Source organism: Haemaphysalis longicornis, unplaced genomic scaffold (genome assembly GCF_048455015.1).
Source record: "Haemaphysalis longicornis isolate Haplotype H1 unplaced genomic scaffold, Haemaphysalis longicornis Haplotype H1 scaffold_32, whole genome shotgun sequence".
Lineage (NCBI taxonomy): Eukaryota > Metazoa > Arthropoda > Arachnida > Ixodida > Ixodidae > Haemaphysalis > Haemaphysalis longicornis.
In genome coordinates, this window is record NW_027526343.1 from 420,775 (window position 1) to 440,177 (window position 19,403).

The 19,403-nt window shown below is 47.2% G+C and overlaps 1 protein-coding gene across 2 annotated transcripts in view; it reads left to right on the forward strand.

The window, feature by feature from the left end:
• The window catches only part of LOC144177836 (5'-nucleotidase domain-containing protein 1-like), a 41,047-nt gene extending 30,076 nt beyond the window's left edge, over nucleotides 1-10,971 (forward strand). For both annotated transcript variants that reach the window (XM_077705418.1, XM_077705417.1), the window contains one exon: nucleotides 10,031-10,971. In XM_077705418.1, coding sequence (XP_077561544.1) covers nucleotides 10,031-10,552 — 522 coding nt within the window. In that variant the 3' untranslated portion in view covers nucleotides 10,553-10,971. The remainder of the gene's footprint in view (nucleotides 1-10,030) is intronic.
• The last annotated feature ends 8,432 nt before the right edge of the window (nucleotides 10,972-19,403 follow it).

The following is a 19,403-nucleotide window of genomic DNA, read 5'->3' on the forward strand; positions in this document are numbered from 1 at the left end:
TGCGCCGTAGTGGAGGGCTCCCGATTAATTTTGACCACCTGGGGTTCTTTATCGTGCGCCGAAATCTCGTACACACGGGCATTTTTGCTTTTCGCCTCCATCGGAAAAGCGACCGCCGCGGCCGGGACTCAAACCCGTGACCTCGTGCTCAGCAGCGCAACGCCTTAGCCACTGAGCCACTGTGGCGGGTCAGGCTCCTCCTACTGCTGCGCGCAGCGCGAGTCACTTCCCGCCGCCGACGCGCAATCGCAGACACCGATGTGAAAAAAAAAAAAAAAAAAAAACGCGCGTGCAAGGCTCATAAAGATTCACAAATGCATGCTGGAACGATGAAACCCAACAAGCATGAGCGAACTCGAATGAAGGGCAAAGCAGCAGCACGCGGCGATGGTAACACCAGAGGCGATTAGGCTCACTGCCGTGGAGGATATTTGATAGGCGCTAACATAAGCGGCGCGTATGACGTTTTACAGTGAAAATTTCACCCACGTTATCCGCTTTTTTTTCTCGCATGTCCCCTTCGTTTGCCCCCACGAGTTGCGTTTCAGCGAGCGGTTAGAAGCGGTCGCTAGAGCTGCCCACATCGCGAGAGTGGTCTCTGCGGCTGCGTCAGCGTGCCTGTGGCTTGCGGGGCGCGTTTTGCATTTCTGCAGGGAGAAAACGCTCCGTGCGGTTCACGCTGATGCCAATTAAGCCATAGACAATTAAGCTCTGACAGAAGCAGTGCACCAGCCGTGTATGCACGCCACGCAGTTTGTAGGCAAGGGGCTTGCTCACAGACTCCGTGGCTGGCTCCATCCGCGGCATTGGGCGGCCCGTGTTGCCGTTTGCGTTTCATTGGGACCCCATTTCGGCGCTTGCGTCTCCCAAAACCTACTTCTACAACTTAAATTTCGTGCCTAGTTCTCCATGAAACTTCGTTACATTGAAATTCCGGCGAACGGGACTTCGTTACACAGAGGGTGAAAATACATGGTGTGCATACACCTGAAGTTACAAAAAATTGCGTGGTTCGTTACGTCGAGGGTTTTGTTACATTGAAGTTCGTTACATCGAGGTTTAACTGTATCTTTAAAATAAGCAAACTAGGCTGCTAGGAACATATCTACCTATTTGTGAAACTTCTCGTATCGGTGCGCGATGCTTTTTTAAGCCCGTTGGTCGTCAATTAATAACTCTCCTAAGAATGTGATCACGCGAGTCCCCGTTAAGAACAGCAATAGCTCATGCACTGCATGACACTGCTGAAGCAACGGACACGCGACGTCAATGAATGCGCACGTTTTGAAAGGAGATTGTGCCCGATTTTGTTCTCACCTGGTTTGTCTGTCGCTGCTACAATCGTTTGTAATAAGCAGGTTAAGGGGGGACATGGCTCCTAAAACTATTTCTTTTAATTTTCAAGTAAACTCTCTCAAACTTGTCAGTCGTGCTGCTTTTCCCCCACTGATTTCAAACATGGCATTATTTTTTTAGTTTATCAATTAGTTCGAAGATAATTAGAAGTAATTAGCCATTTTTGGAGGAACAATAGACAAAACTGCATTGGTCATAAAACTGTAATCTTTACATTTTCCAACACTATGAACCCTGGTGAGTGCAATAAGAGAATCAATGTTTTGGCGCATCGCTTGGAACTAATTTTGCATCTCATTAAACCTTGGGGGCACCAGTGGCAAAGAACCATTTTGAGTGCCCATTTCAAACACCATGGTTTAATGAGCCATAGAATTAGTTCCAAGCAATGCATCAAAACACTGATTCTCTTATTGCACTCACCAGGGTTCATAGTGTTGGAAAATGTAAAGATTACAGTTTTATGACCAATGCAGTTTTGTCTATTGTTCCTCCAAAAATGGCTAATTACTTCTAATTATCTTCGAACTAATTGATAAACTAAAAAAATAATGCCATGTTTGAAATCAGTGGGGGAAAAGCAGCACGACTGACAAGTTTGAGAGAGTTTACTTGAAAATTAAAAAAGTTCTTTTCAAAGAAAGTTCAAAGAAATCATGGAAACCACTGATGTAGTCGCATCCAAAATACGTGCAGTGAAACACACTCCTTGCACCAGCTGCAGTGATGAAGCGCAGGGGCAACTTGTCAAGTTGTAGCCAAGCTGTTCCTGTTGTCCAATTTTGTGATTTCGTCCTTTGGCCAAATTAAAAGTGTTGTCCCTGTAGTAGTACAGTCGGCACAACGCTTGTCTACAACGCCCGAGCGGCGTGCTCCGGACTGTGTGGGAGACATGTAGTGATAACGCCTGGTTTGAGACCGCTGGAACGGGAGCATGCGCGACACGCATCAGTGCGATGGCTGTGTCACTCCTTGCTGTGCCTGTCGCCTTGGCTTCCGTACCTTCTTTCGCCGTAAGAAGCACTGCCTGCGCTGCCGGATCGGGAAACGATAGTGGAGATTAGTGATTGTTAGTACAGAGTCGACTACAGTGTTTAATTATGTGCAACGCTTAATTTTCGCAGCGCCCTATGCAATTTAAATTGACTGGAGTTTTTTTTTTTTTTTTTTTTTTTCCTGTAGGGAAAAAAAAAGGGAGGTAGTCCCCTACCTCCGTATATTGGGACTAACCATTCCAAAGGATGGCTCAGGTTCCCAAACGATCCTCCCCCTACAGCGGACCCTCGCACAGCTCATGCACCTCATACATCGCGTCTCCCATCGTCGCTTCGGCCTCAAAGAAACCGACACGCTTCGCCTAATACAAGCCATCCTCATCAGCCGGATAGCATATGGTGCTCCATATCTAACCCTTAAACCAGCCGAGATCCTTAAACTTAACTCAGCGATCCGCCAAGCATACAAGACAGCCCTGGGTCTCCCTCCCAAGACAGCGACTACTAAACTCCTGCAGCTTGGCGTCCACAACACATGGGAAGAAATCGAAGAGGCACACCACACTTCTCAAATACAGCGGCTTAAACTAACTCCAACGGGTAGGGCAACGCTCTTGAAACTTCAATACTCTATACCGCCCAACCACGACCCGAAAATTCGCATCCCTCTGGCTATACGACAAAACATTCGCGTTGCTCCAATCCCAAGAAATATGCACCCCACCTACAACAAAGCACGCCGAGCAGCAAGATCCCGCACCATTTATAATCAATACCACCACCTCCCCTGCACCCGATATACAGATGCATCGCCATACCCCCACAAATCTGCACAAGCCGCCAGCGTGGTTAATGCCAGAGGAACTGAGCTCGCTGCAATGTCTGTTTTTACCAACTCCACCGAAACAGCTGAAGAGGTTGCCATCGCCCTTGCCGCCACAACAGGCCAAGACTTTTTAACCATCGTTACTGACTGCCAAGCCGCTTGCAGGAACTACCTAAAAAAAGGCATATCACAACCCGCCTTGAAAATTCTGCAACAAGCGAAACTACTCCCGGAACTGCAAATAATTTGGACTCCAGGTCACGAATCCCTCGGGGGTAACGAAGCGGCACACGCCGCTGCCCGCGCTCACTCACACCGGGCCGTTTCCCACGAGGGCCACGAACCCCCATCGGAAGCAACAGTTAAGCCCACCCCGCTGCAAACATACGCCGAAATACTCGCCCACTACAGGAACGAGCGTCGCAAATACCCATTCCCCCACCCGAACCTCTCTCGCGATGAAGCTACTACCTTCCGGCGCCTACAGACAAACTCCTACCCACATAACACCCTGCTACATGCCATGTATCCCACCCAATACCCTGCCACATGCAACTCCTGCCCCCACCCAGGCACCCTGTACCACATTGTATGGGAGTACCAGCAATCCCCTTCCCTCACCCCTAACCCCAACCCTACCTGTGAGCAGTGGGTGGAGCTGCTGACCAGCTCCGACCTTCCACACCAGCGACGATTGGTGGAGAGGGCACGGATGGCCAGCATAGCCCAAGGCATCCCGGACTAAGGAAGCCTCCCACCGGGCGGGTGCCCTAACATCAGCACCTGGTCTCCAATAAAGTTTATTCATCATCATCCCTGTAGGCTAGAAAGCGAACAACAATTGCGAAAATGCGTTACTCCCGCCGTTCTACAGTGACTAGACATTGGGCCGTGATGGCTTGCACGGTGCATTAAGTATTGTGGCGTTACCGCGTCGGCCGTGACGTGCAAAGCCGAGCGCAGAAACCAGATAGCAGTGCACGCGGTACTCGTGAAGCATGTTCCCAGAAGGATGATGCAATGAACAGCTGTGCGCCAAGGCTAGTGCAGACAAAAGACCCGCACAACGCGCGCAAAGGCGGGTAATCTCCGCTTTCGTTTCCAGGCCCGGCAGCGCAGGCATGCAGCGCTTGTTACAGTTAAAGAAGGTACGGAAGCCAAGGCGATGGGTGCAGCGAGAAGGGACACAGCCATTGTGCTGATACAGGCCGCACGTGCTCGCATTCCACACACAGGGTTCGTACGGGCTTCAAAAGCAAAAATTCAAGGGTTTTCAAGGACTTTCAAGGACCAGAAAACACATTTTCAAGGCCCCCATCTAATGTTTTATCTGGGATCATTTATAACTTTTTCAGTGCAATGCAAAATTTTCTTATTGCCCAATACCTAAGCACATTAGTGCACATTTAGATAGGCGCTAACGGGTTCGTGAATGCTCCCCCAGCATTATTTTTTATTTCACAGTTGGTATTTAGGTTTTTCTTTTTTCTTGGTGCTGTGCTGAGGCTGTGTGATTTCAAAACTCCATTAATGTTGCCTGCATCTCCTGCTTTGTCAACAAGAGTATCAGTTGAAATTAAATCAGAAAGTGTTGCTGCAAGGCAGGATGAACTATGTACATGTCCACCATTTGCACGTAAAAGCAAACGCAGATGGAGCGTATGAGGCACAGCAAACATGCAATGAGTGGCCGTCCACAGAGTAGATGGAACATGCAAGGCAAAGAAGAGAAGCCGGCTTTCACTGGATTGTATCGTGTCATGGAGCCTATTGAGTGCTTCTCCCAATTTTGCCTTGTAGTAATGACAATCCACTAAACTCATAGTTTCACGCAATACGCTGAAACTTGATTGTTACAATGTATCTTTAGAATTGTTAGCACCTAAAATCCACGACAAACATTTTAAATTCTTGTGAAAAGACAGGGCCGTTGGTTCTCTCCAGAACAATCAAGGGTTTTCAAGGACCATTTAAAAATTCCAGGACTTGAAATTGACACTCTAAATTCAAGCGTTTTCAAGGTTTTCAAGGACCGGTGCGAACCCTGTACATATCTCAAACCAGGCGTTATCACTAGTGTCTCCGACAGAGTCCCTAGCATGCCGCTCGGGCGTTATACACACGCGTTTTCCTGACTGTACAGTAAAACAGCTCATAACGAGAGACACTGTTGCGAGAGACACTTGGTTATAAGAAGCATTTGAATGAAGACGGTTTCGTTGGTTTTTCTACGTTCGCCGTGTTATCAACTTCGAATACAAGAGACTGCGAAGGAAAATTCGGCATTCACCTCAATGCAGCCGTACAGCTACACAGGAAAGCTGCACAGCTTTCTCGGTAACTTTGCAGTTGAAGAAAAAATTGCACCATCTTCCCGTGGGGAACCATGAGGAGGATGCGAAGCATCATGGGGGTTCCGTGTAGGTTTCATTGTGTTGCCGTATGTTGTTTCATTTATCGGAGCACAAATGGGAACGTAGTGTGAACCCCCATGTAGGTACAGAGAAATGTAGAGACAGCGAAGCGTCCGACACCAGCGTTACCTGATCGAACATCTCCTGGTTCTCGTCTTTATTGCGTGTTCACGCTCCTACCCTGCTGCCCGCCCTCTTCGTCCTCTTCTCTGGTTGAGCTGCAAGGCACGTGGCGCTTCCCGCCACAGCTTTCCCATGGGAAATTTAACAGCCTCCTCTAAAGTTTTCAGTTCGTCGTTTCCGTTGACGTTCAGCTTCCCGTGCCTTCGTTGTATCAGTAGCTTCTTGACGTAGTTTGAATTAGTCAAGGACATAAGGCGCGTTCCTAGCACTTGCTCCTGTCTCGGTTTTGTAGCGCAGTGGGAAGAGCGCCGCGTACCTCCCGTTGCGGCCAGAGAGGCGTGGGATCGAAACCGGGCGCCGCTATTTCTTTTTTTTAGTGTAGGGGGAGAGGTGCGGACGGACGGACAACAGAGCCGAGAGCAAGAGATGCTTCGCATCTAAAATTTGTCCTGGTCTAGGATTTGAACCCGGGACCACCGTTTCAGTGGTGGTTCTTGTCACAGCTGACCAAGTGTGTACCATAGACTACGTGTGTCTGCTACTAGTAGTCGCTTCGGTGGAACTTCAGGAGTGTTGACGTCATGATGCGTCAAGAGTAGCTTCTCTTAATTAGAGAATCCTCGTTCTTAGGTATTCGTGGTGGAATCTCGATGATGCGAATCTGCAGGGTAGGGAAAAGGGCTCACGTTGTCTGGCATTCATATCATTAAAAAAACTAACCAAACAAGCACAAAAGAGAAACGTGTTTTTATTGTTCCTATTTTCTATCCTAACAGGCACCAATTTAATCACATCTTTGCTAACCACGAAAAAAGTCGGCTTTAGCTAAGTTCTGGTCGCAGCACCTGAGCTTAGTCTCATTCAGTTTGCTCAGCTGTTGCATTTTTACTAAGCTTTCGTGTAGCTTTACAAGCTGAACGTAAGCTTAGAACTCAGTCCGACTAGTATGTGAAAAAAGGCTTAGGAGATTTGTCAGAGAAGAAAAACGAATTGTGGTTTTTAACCAAATGGTGAACCAAATGAACGAAACGAATGAACCAAACAAACATAACTTTGGTTCATTGAAACGGCTGCTCTGTGTGGATAACGAGCATACTAATTCTGTTACGAATTTTGAACAAGTAGTGAAGATATTAAAGTAAACCGTATTTTCCCACATATAATCCGCCCGTGCATATCACCCGCACCCCCACTTTCTGTCGACGAATAAAAAAAATAACGCACCGCATATTGCACGCATATTTTCTACATAAGAGGATGACTCAAGCAACATTACACATTTGTTTATGGCAAAGAACTTGCCTAGCTGACTACGTAACTAGACGACTTGCCACGTAAGTTTTTTCTGGTTGGTATGTTGTTCAGCTGCGTGTGCAGAATAAGCACTGTCAATGGGATAGCAGTGGCTTAGTCGCTATCACTGCTGTAGCGGCATCACAGCTGAACGCGCATTGCGGTGGAGCTGCACCGAAGGAAATACCTCGCACATAATCCGCACCTCTACTTCGTCCCTGAAATTCTTGCATTTTTGGTGCGGGTTATAAGCATGAAAATACAGCATGTGCAGCAGTGGCCACTTTCTGGCAATTTTTCTACGACGTCAGAGAATCTGGGTTGTGTGGCTGACAGCCACTGACCAAAGCCACTGCCAAGGTACACAGGATTTGGTGATGGCAATGGGGCCTCTAGTCTTGATTGATTGTATCATCTGAATGCAAATGTACAGATAATTAACGCACTCATAACTGTGTTTTTATTAGCTTACGTTCCGTCACTGCCGCCCATATTACGTCGTGGTAACATGAAAGTTTCAGGTGCGGGGTACCTTACGACTGCACAATGTCCATCCGCGTCCGTGCGCATAGCATTTACAATCGCAAAAAATCACACAGGCACCGGCAGGATTCGAGCCTGTAGACCAGACAGAGTTAATGTCAGTCGTTCTACCCATTGGGCTGCAACTGTGAGTTAGTACACGAGAGTCAAACGGCTTACTCCCTTGCCTGTAACGGTGAGGAGTGCCTTAGGACCTCCCAAAGTCCGTCCGCGTCCATCCACCATCAAGTGAAAATCGATTTGAGCCGTGAGTTGCAGTTTCATTTAGGGAATAATCAAGGTGCAACTCACGGCTCAAATCGAATGACAGTCGGGGCGCAAATGGGATGTTGCTTGGGGTGCAACATGGACGTCGTTTCAAGTCCCCGTAATCCACACCCTCGCCATCATCCACAGAGTGGAGATGCTGCCATTTTTTCAATATTTCTTTGCTTGTTTTTTGCTTAAAAAACCATCTCGGTGGCTAAAACATCTCTGAGTGAGCTACTAAGGGCTAGTTCTCTTCAGTTGAACGAAGTTGTATTCCGTCTTTATGGCCTGAAATAATGTGTCGATGTGAGCTAGATGGTATTCCATCAATGAATTAGGTTGAAGCACGAAGAACAACTTCAGGAACAACTATCGTGTCAAAATTTTGTTTTTTTTCCCTTTGAAGTTGTGCTTGGCGCTTGAACCGAATTCATTTGATGTCTTTATAACCCCTTTAACTGTCTTGCGTAAGGAATGCAGCACAAACAGTAAATCGTCAACATCAGCGCGTGTTACAGCCCAACATTTTGAAAATTTTGAAGGGAATAGCAGATGAATTGCATATTCAGAGGAAACTGAATGTTCATGCATGCATAGTCGGAGCATGTATCATGCGACTTCGAGTTGCTTTTGTAATCTGGTTTTTGTCCGTAACTGGATTGATTGAATTGTTGTCATCATTTTCTGAAGGCTCTTAAAAAGTTGTGGATCGTTACTTTGCCCGCACACAGACTGTTAATTTACTTGGGTGATTGAAAGCGACGAGGCAACTCTGCCTATGGGACGACGCAAGTAACATCTGGACACTTTTTGAAAGCCCAGTTTCTGCAACAAGTTGCACTATTCATGCTGATAGCAGTCATTGGAGTCAAAGCTTGCCTATCTTTTGGCGGCATGGGCCCTTGTGTGGTCTGACACCAGCAAGTAGAGGCAGTGTGTTTGGTTTGCAGCAATGCCATTGATGCTGTTAATCACAATTTATTGCTTCTTGCTTGAGAAGTTGCATGTGGTGTGGTATACTTAAGGGGCAGAAATTAAGTGTCGCACGAATTCACGTCACATGCTGCGCTCAATGCATTTCATTATTGTCTCTAGCTCGTGGTGCGGTGAATGCGTGTTAATTTAAGCAGGTTCAATGAAATTGTTCACACGTTTAATTAGGTCAGACAAAGAAAAACCCACGCCCATTTGTTGGAGCCATTTTATAATAGCGTACCATTGCAGATGGTGTCCCAGATCCTAGAATAACAACTCTTACTAAAGAGTCGAATTTGACATTCTTTCTGGCTTCACCACTCTACGCGGTTTTCTCTCAAGGCTGAATTTGCACTGGCAAATCAAAAACAAAATATCTCTACTGACTAAAATGGAATTAAATTGGCTCCATAGATAATTTTATTTCCCTTCAGGCAGGTAACTTGAGATTTTTTTTTTTTTCGCCTCTGAATAAACATGTAAACTAATACGTACAATGCAGTAATGCCTTCGATTTCTTTCTTGGTTTACGAGTGCATCAAAGTGAACCACAGTAGTAATGGCAAAGCAACCAGGGCTGTGCAATTGAACTGCTTAGCTGCCATTTTCCTGTGAAGGCATGTGTATATTTCTCAATGCATCAGCTTTGTCGGGTGTGTTCAGTGTTGTGTACATATTTCTAACCCTGGTTGGGGAGCTCTGGGAAAAGACAGGCTCAAGAAAATAGACCTCACACATTACGCGTGCTTGAAGTGGAGCTTTAGTTGTTGCAGAAAGGCACTTGTTCTGCAAGCGTTTTGAGAAAGCATCCTCTCGTATTGTTTTTTGGCTGTGGCTAAATGAATGGCACCATGCAATTCTACCCGTGTGGCTATATGCATAGCTTCGTTATTTTCTAAAGTGTTTTTATGCATGCCGTGTGTGACAGCACCCCAGCCTCTCAAAGTACTGCGCGTAAGTGCAATTAATTGAGTGATTGTGTTGAAAGAGTGAGTTTGCAAAGTGCCGAAAGCAACCCTAAAATGCACCATTCCGTTTGAGCTCAGAAATATAACGTTCAGAAAATAGGTAATTGAGGGATCACTTTAGAAGAAGCTGGTCATTGTAAAAAAAAAAAAAAAAAACGATCTGGTGGTGCGCGATGCGAGCCTCGACACTACAAGGAACCGATGACAAAGGATGTGTCATAGGCTACACGATGTCGTCCTCGATATTTCAGTTGTGTTACAACTACTCTTTTTTTCTACCACCTGCAGGCTATCCAAGAGGACGGCTCACTGCGTACTCTCAGCCCAGACGAACGCCTCGACGCCCACACCATCTACTGTGGCGGCAACTGGGCGGCCGTGAAAGACCGCTGGCTCGGTCCCGACCGCCGTGTACTCTACGTCGGCGACTCTCTAATCGACGACATAGCTGCCTCGCAAGGACTGTGCGACACCATCGCCGTCGTCGAAGAGCTGGCCTTCGAGTCGTCCTCCTCTCCGGTGGAGGATGCGAAATCCGAGCCAAGCACGACGGCGGAGTACTTAACCTGCGACAAGTGGGGTTCCGTGTTTGCGTCGCCGCTAAGGCCCAGCTACTTCACCAAGGTGCTTTGTGCGGGAGCCAAGCTGGTGCTTTCGGACGTGGCGCAGTTAGTGGAGATCTCACGTGATGCGCGGATACCGGCGTTTGACAAAAGTGGCAATGTCAGCCTCCGGGGATTTTACCCGTCGCCACCACAGTCTTTGGCAACGCTGCTTAAACGCTCTGCTCCAAGCAATGGCGGACGCTGACCTTGGGTCGAAGTCAAGTGATCTGACGATGTTGTTCTTTTTAATTTTATTTTTACAAGTGAATTCTAGATGCAAGTATGGTTATTTTAATGTTGCTCGAAGATTCTGAGCACAGCACACGCTCAAAAGGTACAGAGTACAAAATAGTGACAGTGCAATAGGCTGTTAATGGTACTTGTTGGCTATTTCTTTTTCAATTATTTTGAACTGCTTGCTTATCAAGCCTGCTGCAAGAACAGCTGTTGTGAAAAGTCAAGTGCAAAACTTTTCAATTGAACCCAAAGCAGGAGTTGTGCTTCCCACAGTCGGGTGATATATTGCTGGCAGCTGTACAGTTGTCACGCCTGTTGTTGAAAAACATTGATGTTATTTTGTTGGCACGTATAAACATGTTACGTACACCTGTTTTTGAAAAACAATGATGTTTTGTACCTAGTCGTCGCCACTATGCGCAGGGGTGGAACAGCTGCGCCATTGAGCACCAAGTATGTTTACCTCTGTCATCCTGTGCCGAATCGTCCCTGTTATGCTGAACCCATTTTTCAGCGCCGTCCTTTGCCGCAGAGCCCGAATTGAGCCGCGAGGTACGACCACCATGATGCCCCGTGCCTGAAAACTTGTTTCAAACATTGTGTTTTTGGTCTTGCAAGGCTATGAGCGGCAATGAAAGTTGGTTTTGGCTTAGCCGTAAGGCCGCAGGCTCTGAGTGCCTTCTCCCACCTTCTCCGCCTTGCCTTTGCATTTCTTTGTTTCGCATTTGCACAATTTTGTGTGCTGATTTCGGCCGCTGCTCCACAATCGATGAAAAATGACCAAAAGTAAACGATTTTTGTGGCTTGTTGCTAACAGAATAATAGTCACGTGAAAGGTTGTACGTTATTTGAGGTAAATTTAGTCGGACGTTTTTGGTGATCCTGGCTTTGCTGCCCACAACTTTTCGTGGGGGAATTTGTTGAACAAACAGGTTCTTGGATGCTTTGCCCTCTCTTGTTAATTCGATTTGCCTTTGTTGTGGGGTAATTACTCATTTTCTCCTGTGAACTCTGGGGTTAGCTTTCCTTAGTGGGGGATAGTCCAACGTTAATCTGTAGGAAGTGGACTTGGTTTGCGTGGATGCAGCTTCCTATACTTTATTTGAAGAGCATAGGCCCAGCCAGAAGAGTGGCGAAGACGAACCACTCAGCTGCTTAATCACATTCAATCTCATGCGTTCCCAAACTCGCACGCTATTCCATTCCGCTGATGATAATTGTGGCGCTGATGATGGCGATGGTATCGCTACAAATCATGCCTTCTAACACGCTTAGGGTTGCCACCTGCCCGGTTTTGGACCGGCCCGACCGGTTTTTTAATCAGCGGGCCGGTTGCCGGTCCATACTTGAAACTGACCGTCATTGGCCGGTTTTTTGGCCCTCGTGCCATGATTGTCTGTTCTGGCGTTTTATAAGTGTCAATTCAACAACTAAGATGACAAACGTGTCGACAAGCTGCGCAAATACACTCGAGCAGAGAAAATACACGAGCGCACGCGCTGCCTGAGATGGAGGGGGACCTAAGGGAGGAACAAAACAACGAAATGCTGCCGCCGCGGTCAGCAATTGCGATTACTTTGCAGTGAAGCACATACAGAGCAATAACCAAGCTCTCAATCACTTTCATTAGAAACGTTATGTTGATTTCTCTCTAAGAAAATGCTGCAATATGTCAAAAACATGGAGTCTTTTTTTCAACACAAATTAAACATTCTATATACCACAACCGCCCCTTCCCCCCCCCCCCCCCTGAAGGGCTGTTTTTTGGGGAAAGGCGGCAACCCTAAACCCGCTGTAGTTCCGTAGTCTACGCGGTAAGTTCATCGGCTCTCACAACCTTGTGACGGGTGAAGACAAAACTATGTTCAGCATTGCACGCACTAAAACTGCTGTTTGATAGAAAAATGCAAGCAAACGCCCAGTTTTAAGGAATGCCACCGCGAACTCGCTAGATTTAATTTAATCGCTCGGAAGTTGGAACAGCTTGTTCTCGTAGTGTAGTAGGTAGTTCCGCTCCTGGGAAGCAAACATGCTAACCTGGGTTCAAATATCGCATATAATCTATTTATGACATCTTTATGCATTTATAAATGCGAGTTCAGGCGTTTTCGTTCCCTTTTGGTCAGTTTCAACCACTGCTTCTTGCACGTTTTTGCGGGTTTTCCCATTTTAGGTCGGTTTCAGCTATTTCTGTTGAATATTTTTCTACACCGTGGTTTTCAACCATTGTGGGTCCATTTTGACAGTTATTTATTTCAGTTCGGGTGGTGTTGTATGCTTTAGGTACGTTTATGCTGCGACAAAACCCCCAAAAGCAAGCTTAGGTGACGAAGTTAATGAAGGCATGTTTAAAGGGTAGTTGGTATAGTCTTCAATTCGATAATAACGTGCGCTGCATATTTGGACGAGGCACACGGACAGTGAAAAAGACAAAACCATCGTATGGTTTTGTCTTCTTCACTGTCCCTGTCCCTTGGATAGCCGGGGTTTGCTTGGGCGAGTGCTTGTCTGGATTTGCCTCAGTGTTTTTAAGCTTTCGCGCCAGGAGGGTTCTTGTCCGGGTTGGGGAAAAGGGCTCCTTTACCTCCTTGGACAATGAGGCATTCTCCAAATTTGCTTGGGAGGGGCTGCAAAAGGCACGGACTGTTAGCCACACGGTTTGAGAGATCTTGCACAGCCTAGTCAGCCCTCTCGTGCGGCGGAAACTGATTCGGCTTTTTTGACTGTCTAGTTTTTTAAGGTGTTTGTGTGAGTTCATCCATTTATGTTATTCTGCATAGCCTTTTTGAATCTGTGACTATTTGGAGGCTTACGTTCTTGCGCTGCCCATACCTTACTGCCGGGAGGAGAGCATCAGTTTCGGCTTCGGCAGTGGTGTGTATTAGCGTGAGGCAATCTTTGATGGCTCCTATGTGATCGAGTATAACAAGGGAGGCATTGTTCCCGTTGCAGAAAGCAGCGTCGCTGTAGATGACAGTTTTCTTGTTTTTAAGTTGTTTCCCTATGAAGGCTACTCGTGCTCTTCTGTTTTTGTGCAGGTAGGGGCCCACGTTTCTAGGAGGGGGGAGCACTTTCAGTATTGTTTGTACGTCCACGGGGGACTTGAAGGATAGCCCTGTCAGCTTTTTTTATTTGCAGGTGTTGTTTTTGCGAGACGAGGAGCGCATCTCTGATTTCTCAAAAAAACAAAAAAAACACACACAAAAAAAAACGAAAGCTGGCAGGGCTATCCTGCAGGTTCGGTTCCTTTTGGAACACTGCTGCACAGGCTTTCATGGCATCTTTGGCCTGTAGTCTTGCCTCTTCGAGGGTAAGCTTTTGTGTTCGCCAGTTTGTCCACAAGGTTCGAGCACCCCTGGAGACCCACAACTAACCTGTCTCGAACGTGTTGTTCTTCCACTTCCACTGAGGCGTAGTTGCACTTTTTAGCAAGTGTACGCCTTGCAGTGTAGAACTTGTCCACGGTCTCGCCTTCGCCCTGTGTTCGACGGTGGAAGCAGACGCTCTCGTAGATCTCGTTGACCGGGTGGATGAGGTGGTCGGTGAACTTCTTGACCGCTTCTAGTGAGCCCCAGTCTTTTCCGTACAATGCTAGAGTGTCGAGAACGTGGCAGGTGTCTCGGGAGTCCATGGCGTAAAGAAGCGTTCCGATCTGAACTTCACCCAACACAGTTGCATAGCAACAGTCGCCGAATAGGAAGACCCATTATTTCGAAATAGCTGGGGTTCCAGAAATTGAACTTTGGGGGCGGTTGAAGGCCTGTGGTGCTGAACTGGATAGAAGGCTTGATCTCTTCTTTGCCGTAGTGTGTTTTGCAGGCTACGCACTTTACCAATCACAAGCGAGAACTGATCAGTGTGTCACTCACTTGATCTGACACTGTGTCTCGTCGGTTTATGAGCGACGATGAAAGCGTCCACGCCGATCGGTTGCTGGGACTCCACTCTTTATTACCGCGTTTACTTGTGTAATGAACCCTCCCCCCCACTTTTCTTCTTGAGAATTTACTTTTTTTGTCACTTTGAATAGAAGATGCAGCCAGAATATGCTTTTATCTCAGCATTGTTGCTGATGCTGCAGACGATCGCACCAACTTGATATCACGCTACAGAATCACGCTAAAGAATCATGACCTTGATATCATGCTACGCGCAGAAATGCTAAAAACACATTCAAACAAAAAGAAATCTTAACAGTAGCCCGTGAGCGCGAATGCCGTAGCTCACAATTTAAAAATTGCACGCTAGCGGAGCGCTACCTGCTGCACACAAAACGGACCTTGTTGCGCCATGAAAACGTTGCGCCGTGCAAACAAAGCATAAAACGTACTTTGCACTCTTTCCCTGCTCTTTGCTCTACCGGCTGGTTCTTGGGGTGTGTGAAGAAATCACTAAATGTACTCCGCACTCCTCTGCTCTTCCTGTTTCGAGACGTCGCCATTACGCTTCGTGGTTTTGTTGTTCAGCTGTGCTCTGACCTTTTTTTTGTGCTCCTCGAGCGTGCCGTACGATGGGCTAGTACGCGAGCTACACAGTCTGTTTCAAACTGAAGGTGGTGGAGCATGCTTTGATGCACATGGAAACCGCGTGGCTGGGCGGCACTTAAGGGCTGACACAGTGTGTGCGAGACGTTTTTGGGCGATGGACAGGGATCCCCGTGTGTTTCGTGGCCCCAAAGAAGAGAAGTTTCCCAGTGAGGGAAAAAAAAAGTTTTAGAGTGCGTTGACGGCGCGGAAGATGGTGCGCTGCGAGCAGACAACGAATGTGAAGCCACAAGCGACTTGAGTGAGGACAGCTCCACGGCGAGGAGGGGGCCACTAGCATGTCGAAAATAAAAAATAAATTTGATTACATAATTACCTACATGTTTTTGCAAAAATGGTAAGGCTCTGATAGCGCTTGTCTTAGCGGCTTTATTGTATGAAATGTCAACTTTTAAAAAATCTGTTGAAATTTTTTTCCCACATAATGAACCCTCCCCCCAAATTCATGCTGAGTTTTCTGGAAAAAAAAGTGGGTTCATTACGCGAGTAAATACGGTATACGCAGCGAAAGCCCCCTACCTGATAGCGCAGCAGAGTCCCAGAACACATCAAGTCATACGTGTCGTACATCCAGCAGATCGGGTAACTATAACTGCCCGAGTACAGTGCCTTCAGCATGTAGTATGAAGTGCGCGTCCACTACCGGAGCCACCCGCACCCCCCCCAAGTCTGAAATCAAGGTAATCGAGAAGGAAGGTCAAGTCCTTTGCTCCGTGTCGCAGCACAGGACGGGTGACAGGGATGCTTCTTTCTTTGACATCCAAAGAGTTCGTACAGGATTCAGGGACAAGAATTCAAGGACATTCAAGGACTTTCAAGGCCCTGCGAAGGCATTCTCAAGAGTGCAGGGGAGCACGTGTACTAACGTTTCACTACTGTTTCCACACGCCAAACGTTTGCTTCTTTACATCTAAAAAATGACCCCAAGAAAAAGCTCTTTGGAACAGCTCCACCCTTTGGAAGTGGACAAGTTTACCCCACCCCCCCTCCACATTAATACTAAGGGAGCTTTACAAAAGCCATGCCACCTGAAACTTTTTCGAGCTCTGCAAATGCTCTGAATACACAGCCTCGGATTGCAAGGAACATAGCCTAATACCTCCTCATTTCTGTGTTCATTAAGGGGAGGGGGGGAATCAACGACTCTACTAGCTCTGCCAGCCATCGCACCTGTCAAAATAAAATATTCGAGTAAAGCTTAGGAGATAGGTGCATGGTGTTCTCACATTCAGAGTTTTGCTTATCTGTCTGTGCTCATTATTATTTCACCCTGGAGTGTCAGCACCATTCGTTTTCGAAACGTAGTGGGGCATAGCTATGGTGGGGCACAGCAATGGGAAGATATGTAAAATGAATAACAGAACGAGGCAATGCAGAAAGCAGCATGGAAAATTGGAAGGGGACTTTTGCTAGTTTCTGCCTCGTCCGATGCAGGGATTTTGTTCCGTACGAGCCAATGTGCAAAGCAGCATGCCTGTGCTCCCAAGCTCAAAACCTGTATAGAGCAGCACCACTGAACCCCCCAAGCTGGCTTTAAATTGTAAAAAGCATGTTTTGTGTTTTGAGTCTGCAGAGCCACACTGATACTAGCCACGAAAACCCGGTGACGTAATCGGGTCTCCTCTTTATTGCCCAAAGAAATCAAGGGTTTTCAAGGTTTTCAAGGACCTGTATGAGCCCCGCATCCAGAAACGTGTACAGGGCATCGTCCTACCTCGTTGAATGTTGCCTCACGTTAACGCTTGCGTTTCTTCTCCTCATCATTGAAAGCCGCCAATTCTGTGATCTTCTTTTCGTTTGTCATGATGATAGTTGAAACTGCAGACGTCGACAATCCGTACTTCTTAAAAGACTTGGGTGTTTGCCTCCCCTGAGTGTATCTCGCGACTGATGTCCACCTTAGTGCCCGACATCGACGGCCGTTCATTTCCTTGGCACATGGTCGTCATTTGCAGCCATTATTCTCCACAGTTAGTTTGCAAGCCGACTAATTCAACGTTGAAGAATGATAGAACGCCGCGCACGTCTGAGAAAGCACACACAAACGTCGCAGCGCTGCCGCCACAGGCCGGAAGCAAAATGTAGCCTCGTGCATTGTCGAAGGGAAAATTTTCGCCAAGTGGATTTTCATCCAGAGAGAAAGGGCACTGAGGCTGCTTCGTGACCTTAATTTAGATCCCGTGAAGACCCCGCGGGGTGTTGTGTAGGTTTTCTACACGAGAAAGGCACACAAGCCAGAATGCCCATTTCGGGTTACTGTTGTTGGTGCAGTTTCAAGTGTTGCCTTGTCTGTCATGTTCGCTTTATCCCTTGTGTCCGCGTTTTTGAACACCTCTAAACCTTTGCAGTCACGTCAGACCAAGCGGCCCACATCGAGCTGTTGTTAGTCCAAATATTAAACTCGGCACACAAAACCGACCGCCGATTTGGTATTTTCCTGACGTAAGCTCTGAAATTGGATATGGTTCATCTGTTGTGATGCTGCTGTGTTGAAGTGAGCTCCAAGTCTTTGGATGAGGTGGTCATATTCGTTGACAGCGTCTCCGCGTGACAGTCTGGTCGATTCGGTCATATGGGTTCCGTCTGCTTTTAAAAATGTCCGTTTCCATCTGCTTTTAAAAATGTCCTCGGGACTGCTGGTTTCCATTTCGGTGAAAAATCTGTATCCTGCAACTGTGAGGCATGTTTGGAATGAGCGATGCAGTTTGTTCTGCGTAATTCCTGGCCTCTCCGGGTCCTACATAAATGGCGGTGGCTTTGCCGCGATGTCAGCCATGTTGCTCATAGCCGAGAAAGTTGCAATGGCGGACAACTGAATGGTGTGAGCTGACCTTTGCTCGATTAACACGAATACCTGGTGCGACTTGTGGCTGCCTTGGACTTTGGTTTTCTCCTAGTGTTTTCTGAATCTGTTTGATGCTCGTTGCATGATGAACTAGAGCACTGCACGGGCCCGGGCCGACCCGAAAGCCCGGGCCGCCTGAAGTCGATTATTGGCGGGCCCAGGCCGGGCTCCGGCTTGAATTCATAGGAACGGCCGTTAATATGTAGGTCCGACGTGAAGTGTAGAAACGAGCATCAAAATGAATATTCTTGGTTTATTTTTGCGCGCGTGTTGCTGTTAGTTGTACGCATTGTTTTAAAAACGTGTTTTGCTAGGTCTGATGGTCACTATACTGCAATTTTAATGACATTTCTTGTACTGCATCAAGATTTTATATTTTGGTGTATAACATACCAAAGATACGATTACAAGGAATGCCCAAGAGGGGAATGAAATAATTCAGATATCCTGGAGCTGTGCACCTAAGTCTATGTATGTACACGTGTGTTTTAGATGTCGCACCAATCAAAATGCGGCTGCCGTGGCTGGGAATCAAACTCGTGTGCCAGAGAAACACCACCGCTTAACAACCACTGCAGGTGAAGTATTTCAACGCGCGTATATACTCGCTGATTCAAATTCGGATCAAAAAATTTCGGCAATACCAACTTGTGGCCGAGACAACCACGTGTAGTTGCCAAGAGTCTGGTCATCAGAGGTGATCGTGTCTCTTGTGTAAGAATACGAGCTATTATTACGCCGATGTGGCGTGAACTGCAGACAGTGAAAGCTAAACTACGTGCATTTTAAACCCTTATTTTTTGCGTTTCAGTTCATGACGTGCTTGTACAGACTAGATGCTCCGTCTGATCGCCCGGAATTTAATAAACAAACTTTCTTCAGCATCAAACACCAGGCCTGGTCACACACGCGCGGACTCTCCGTAGACCAAAAAAATAAATTACCGGCCCGGGCCGGGCCTGGGCTTGAGATGGCAGGCCCGGGCCGGGCTCACTTATGAATGCTTGGGCCCGGGTCGGGCTCGGGCTTCGCGAAGTGGGCTCGGACCGGGCTCGGGCCTAAAAATCAGGCCCGTGCAGTGCTCTACGATGAACAATTTTGCGATCGCGAGGCCTTGTCGTAGGCCTATGCACCTGCCGAGTTCATCATGGCCTTCCACTGCTGACTGCATTGAAAGAAAACTTGCTTTCTGTTTGACTGCTTACACATTACTTGAGAGATGAGCAGTGCTTACTTTGTCGGCGGTTCTAGAGTTGACTGCTCCACTGTAGCGTGCGGAGAGGCGAACGCTCGCATTGAAGGTGGAATTCACCAGAGAGCTTATTCTCAAGATGGCATCCCTTTTATAGCTGGGTCACAGTCCCTGGGGGTAGGCCACCGAAATGCTGGGATCTAGAAACCATTGACATTACAGTCAGCTGTGCAACCTT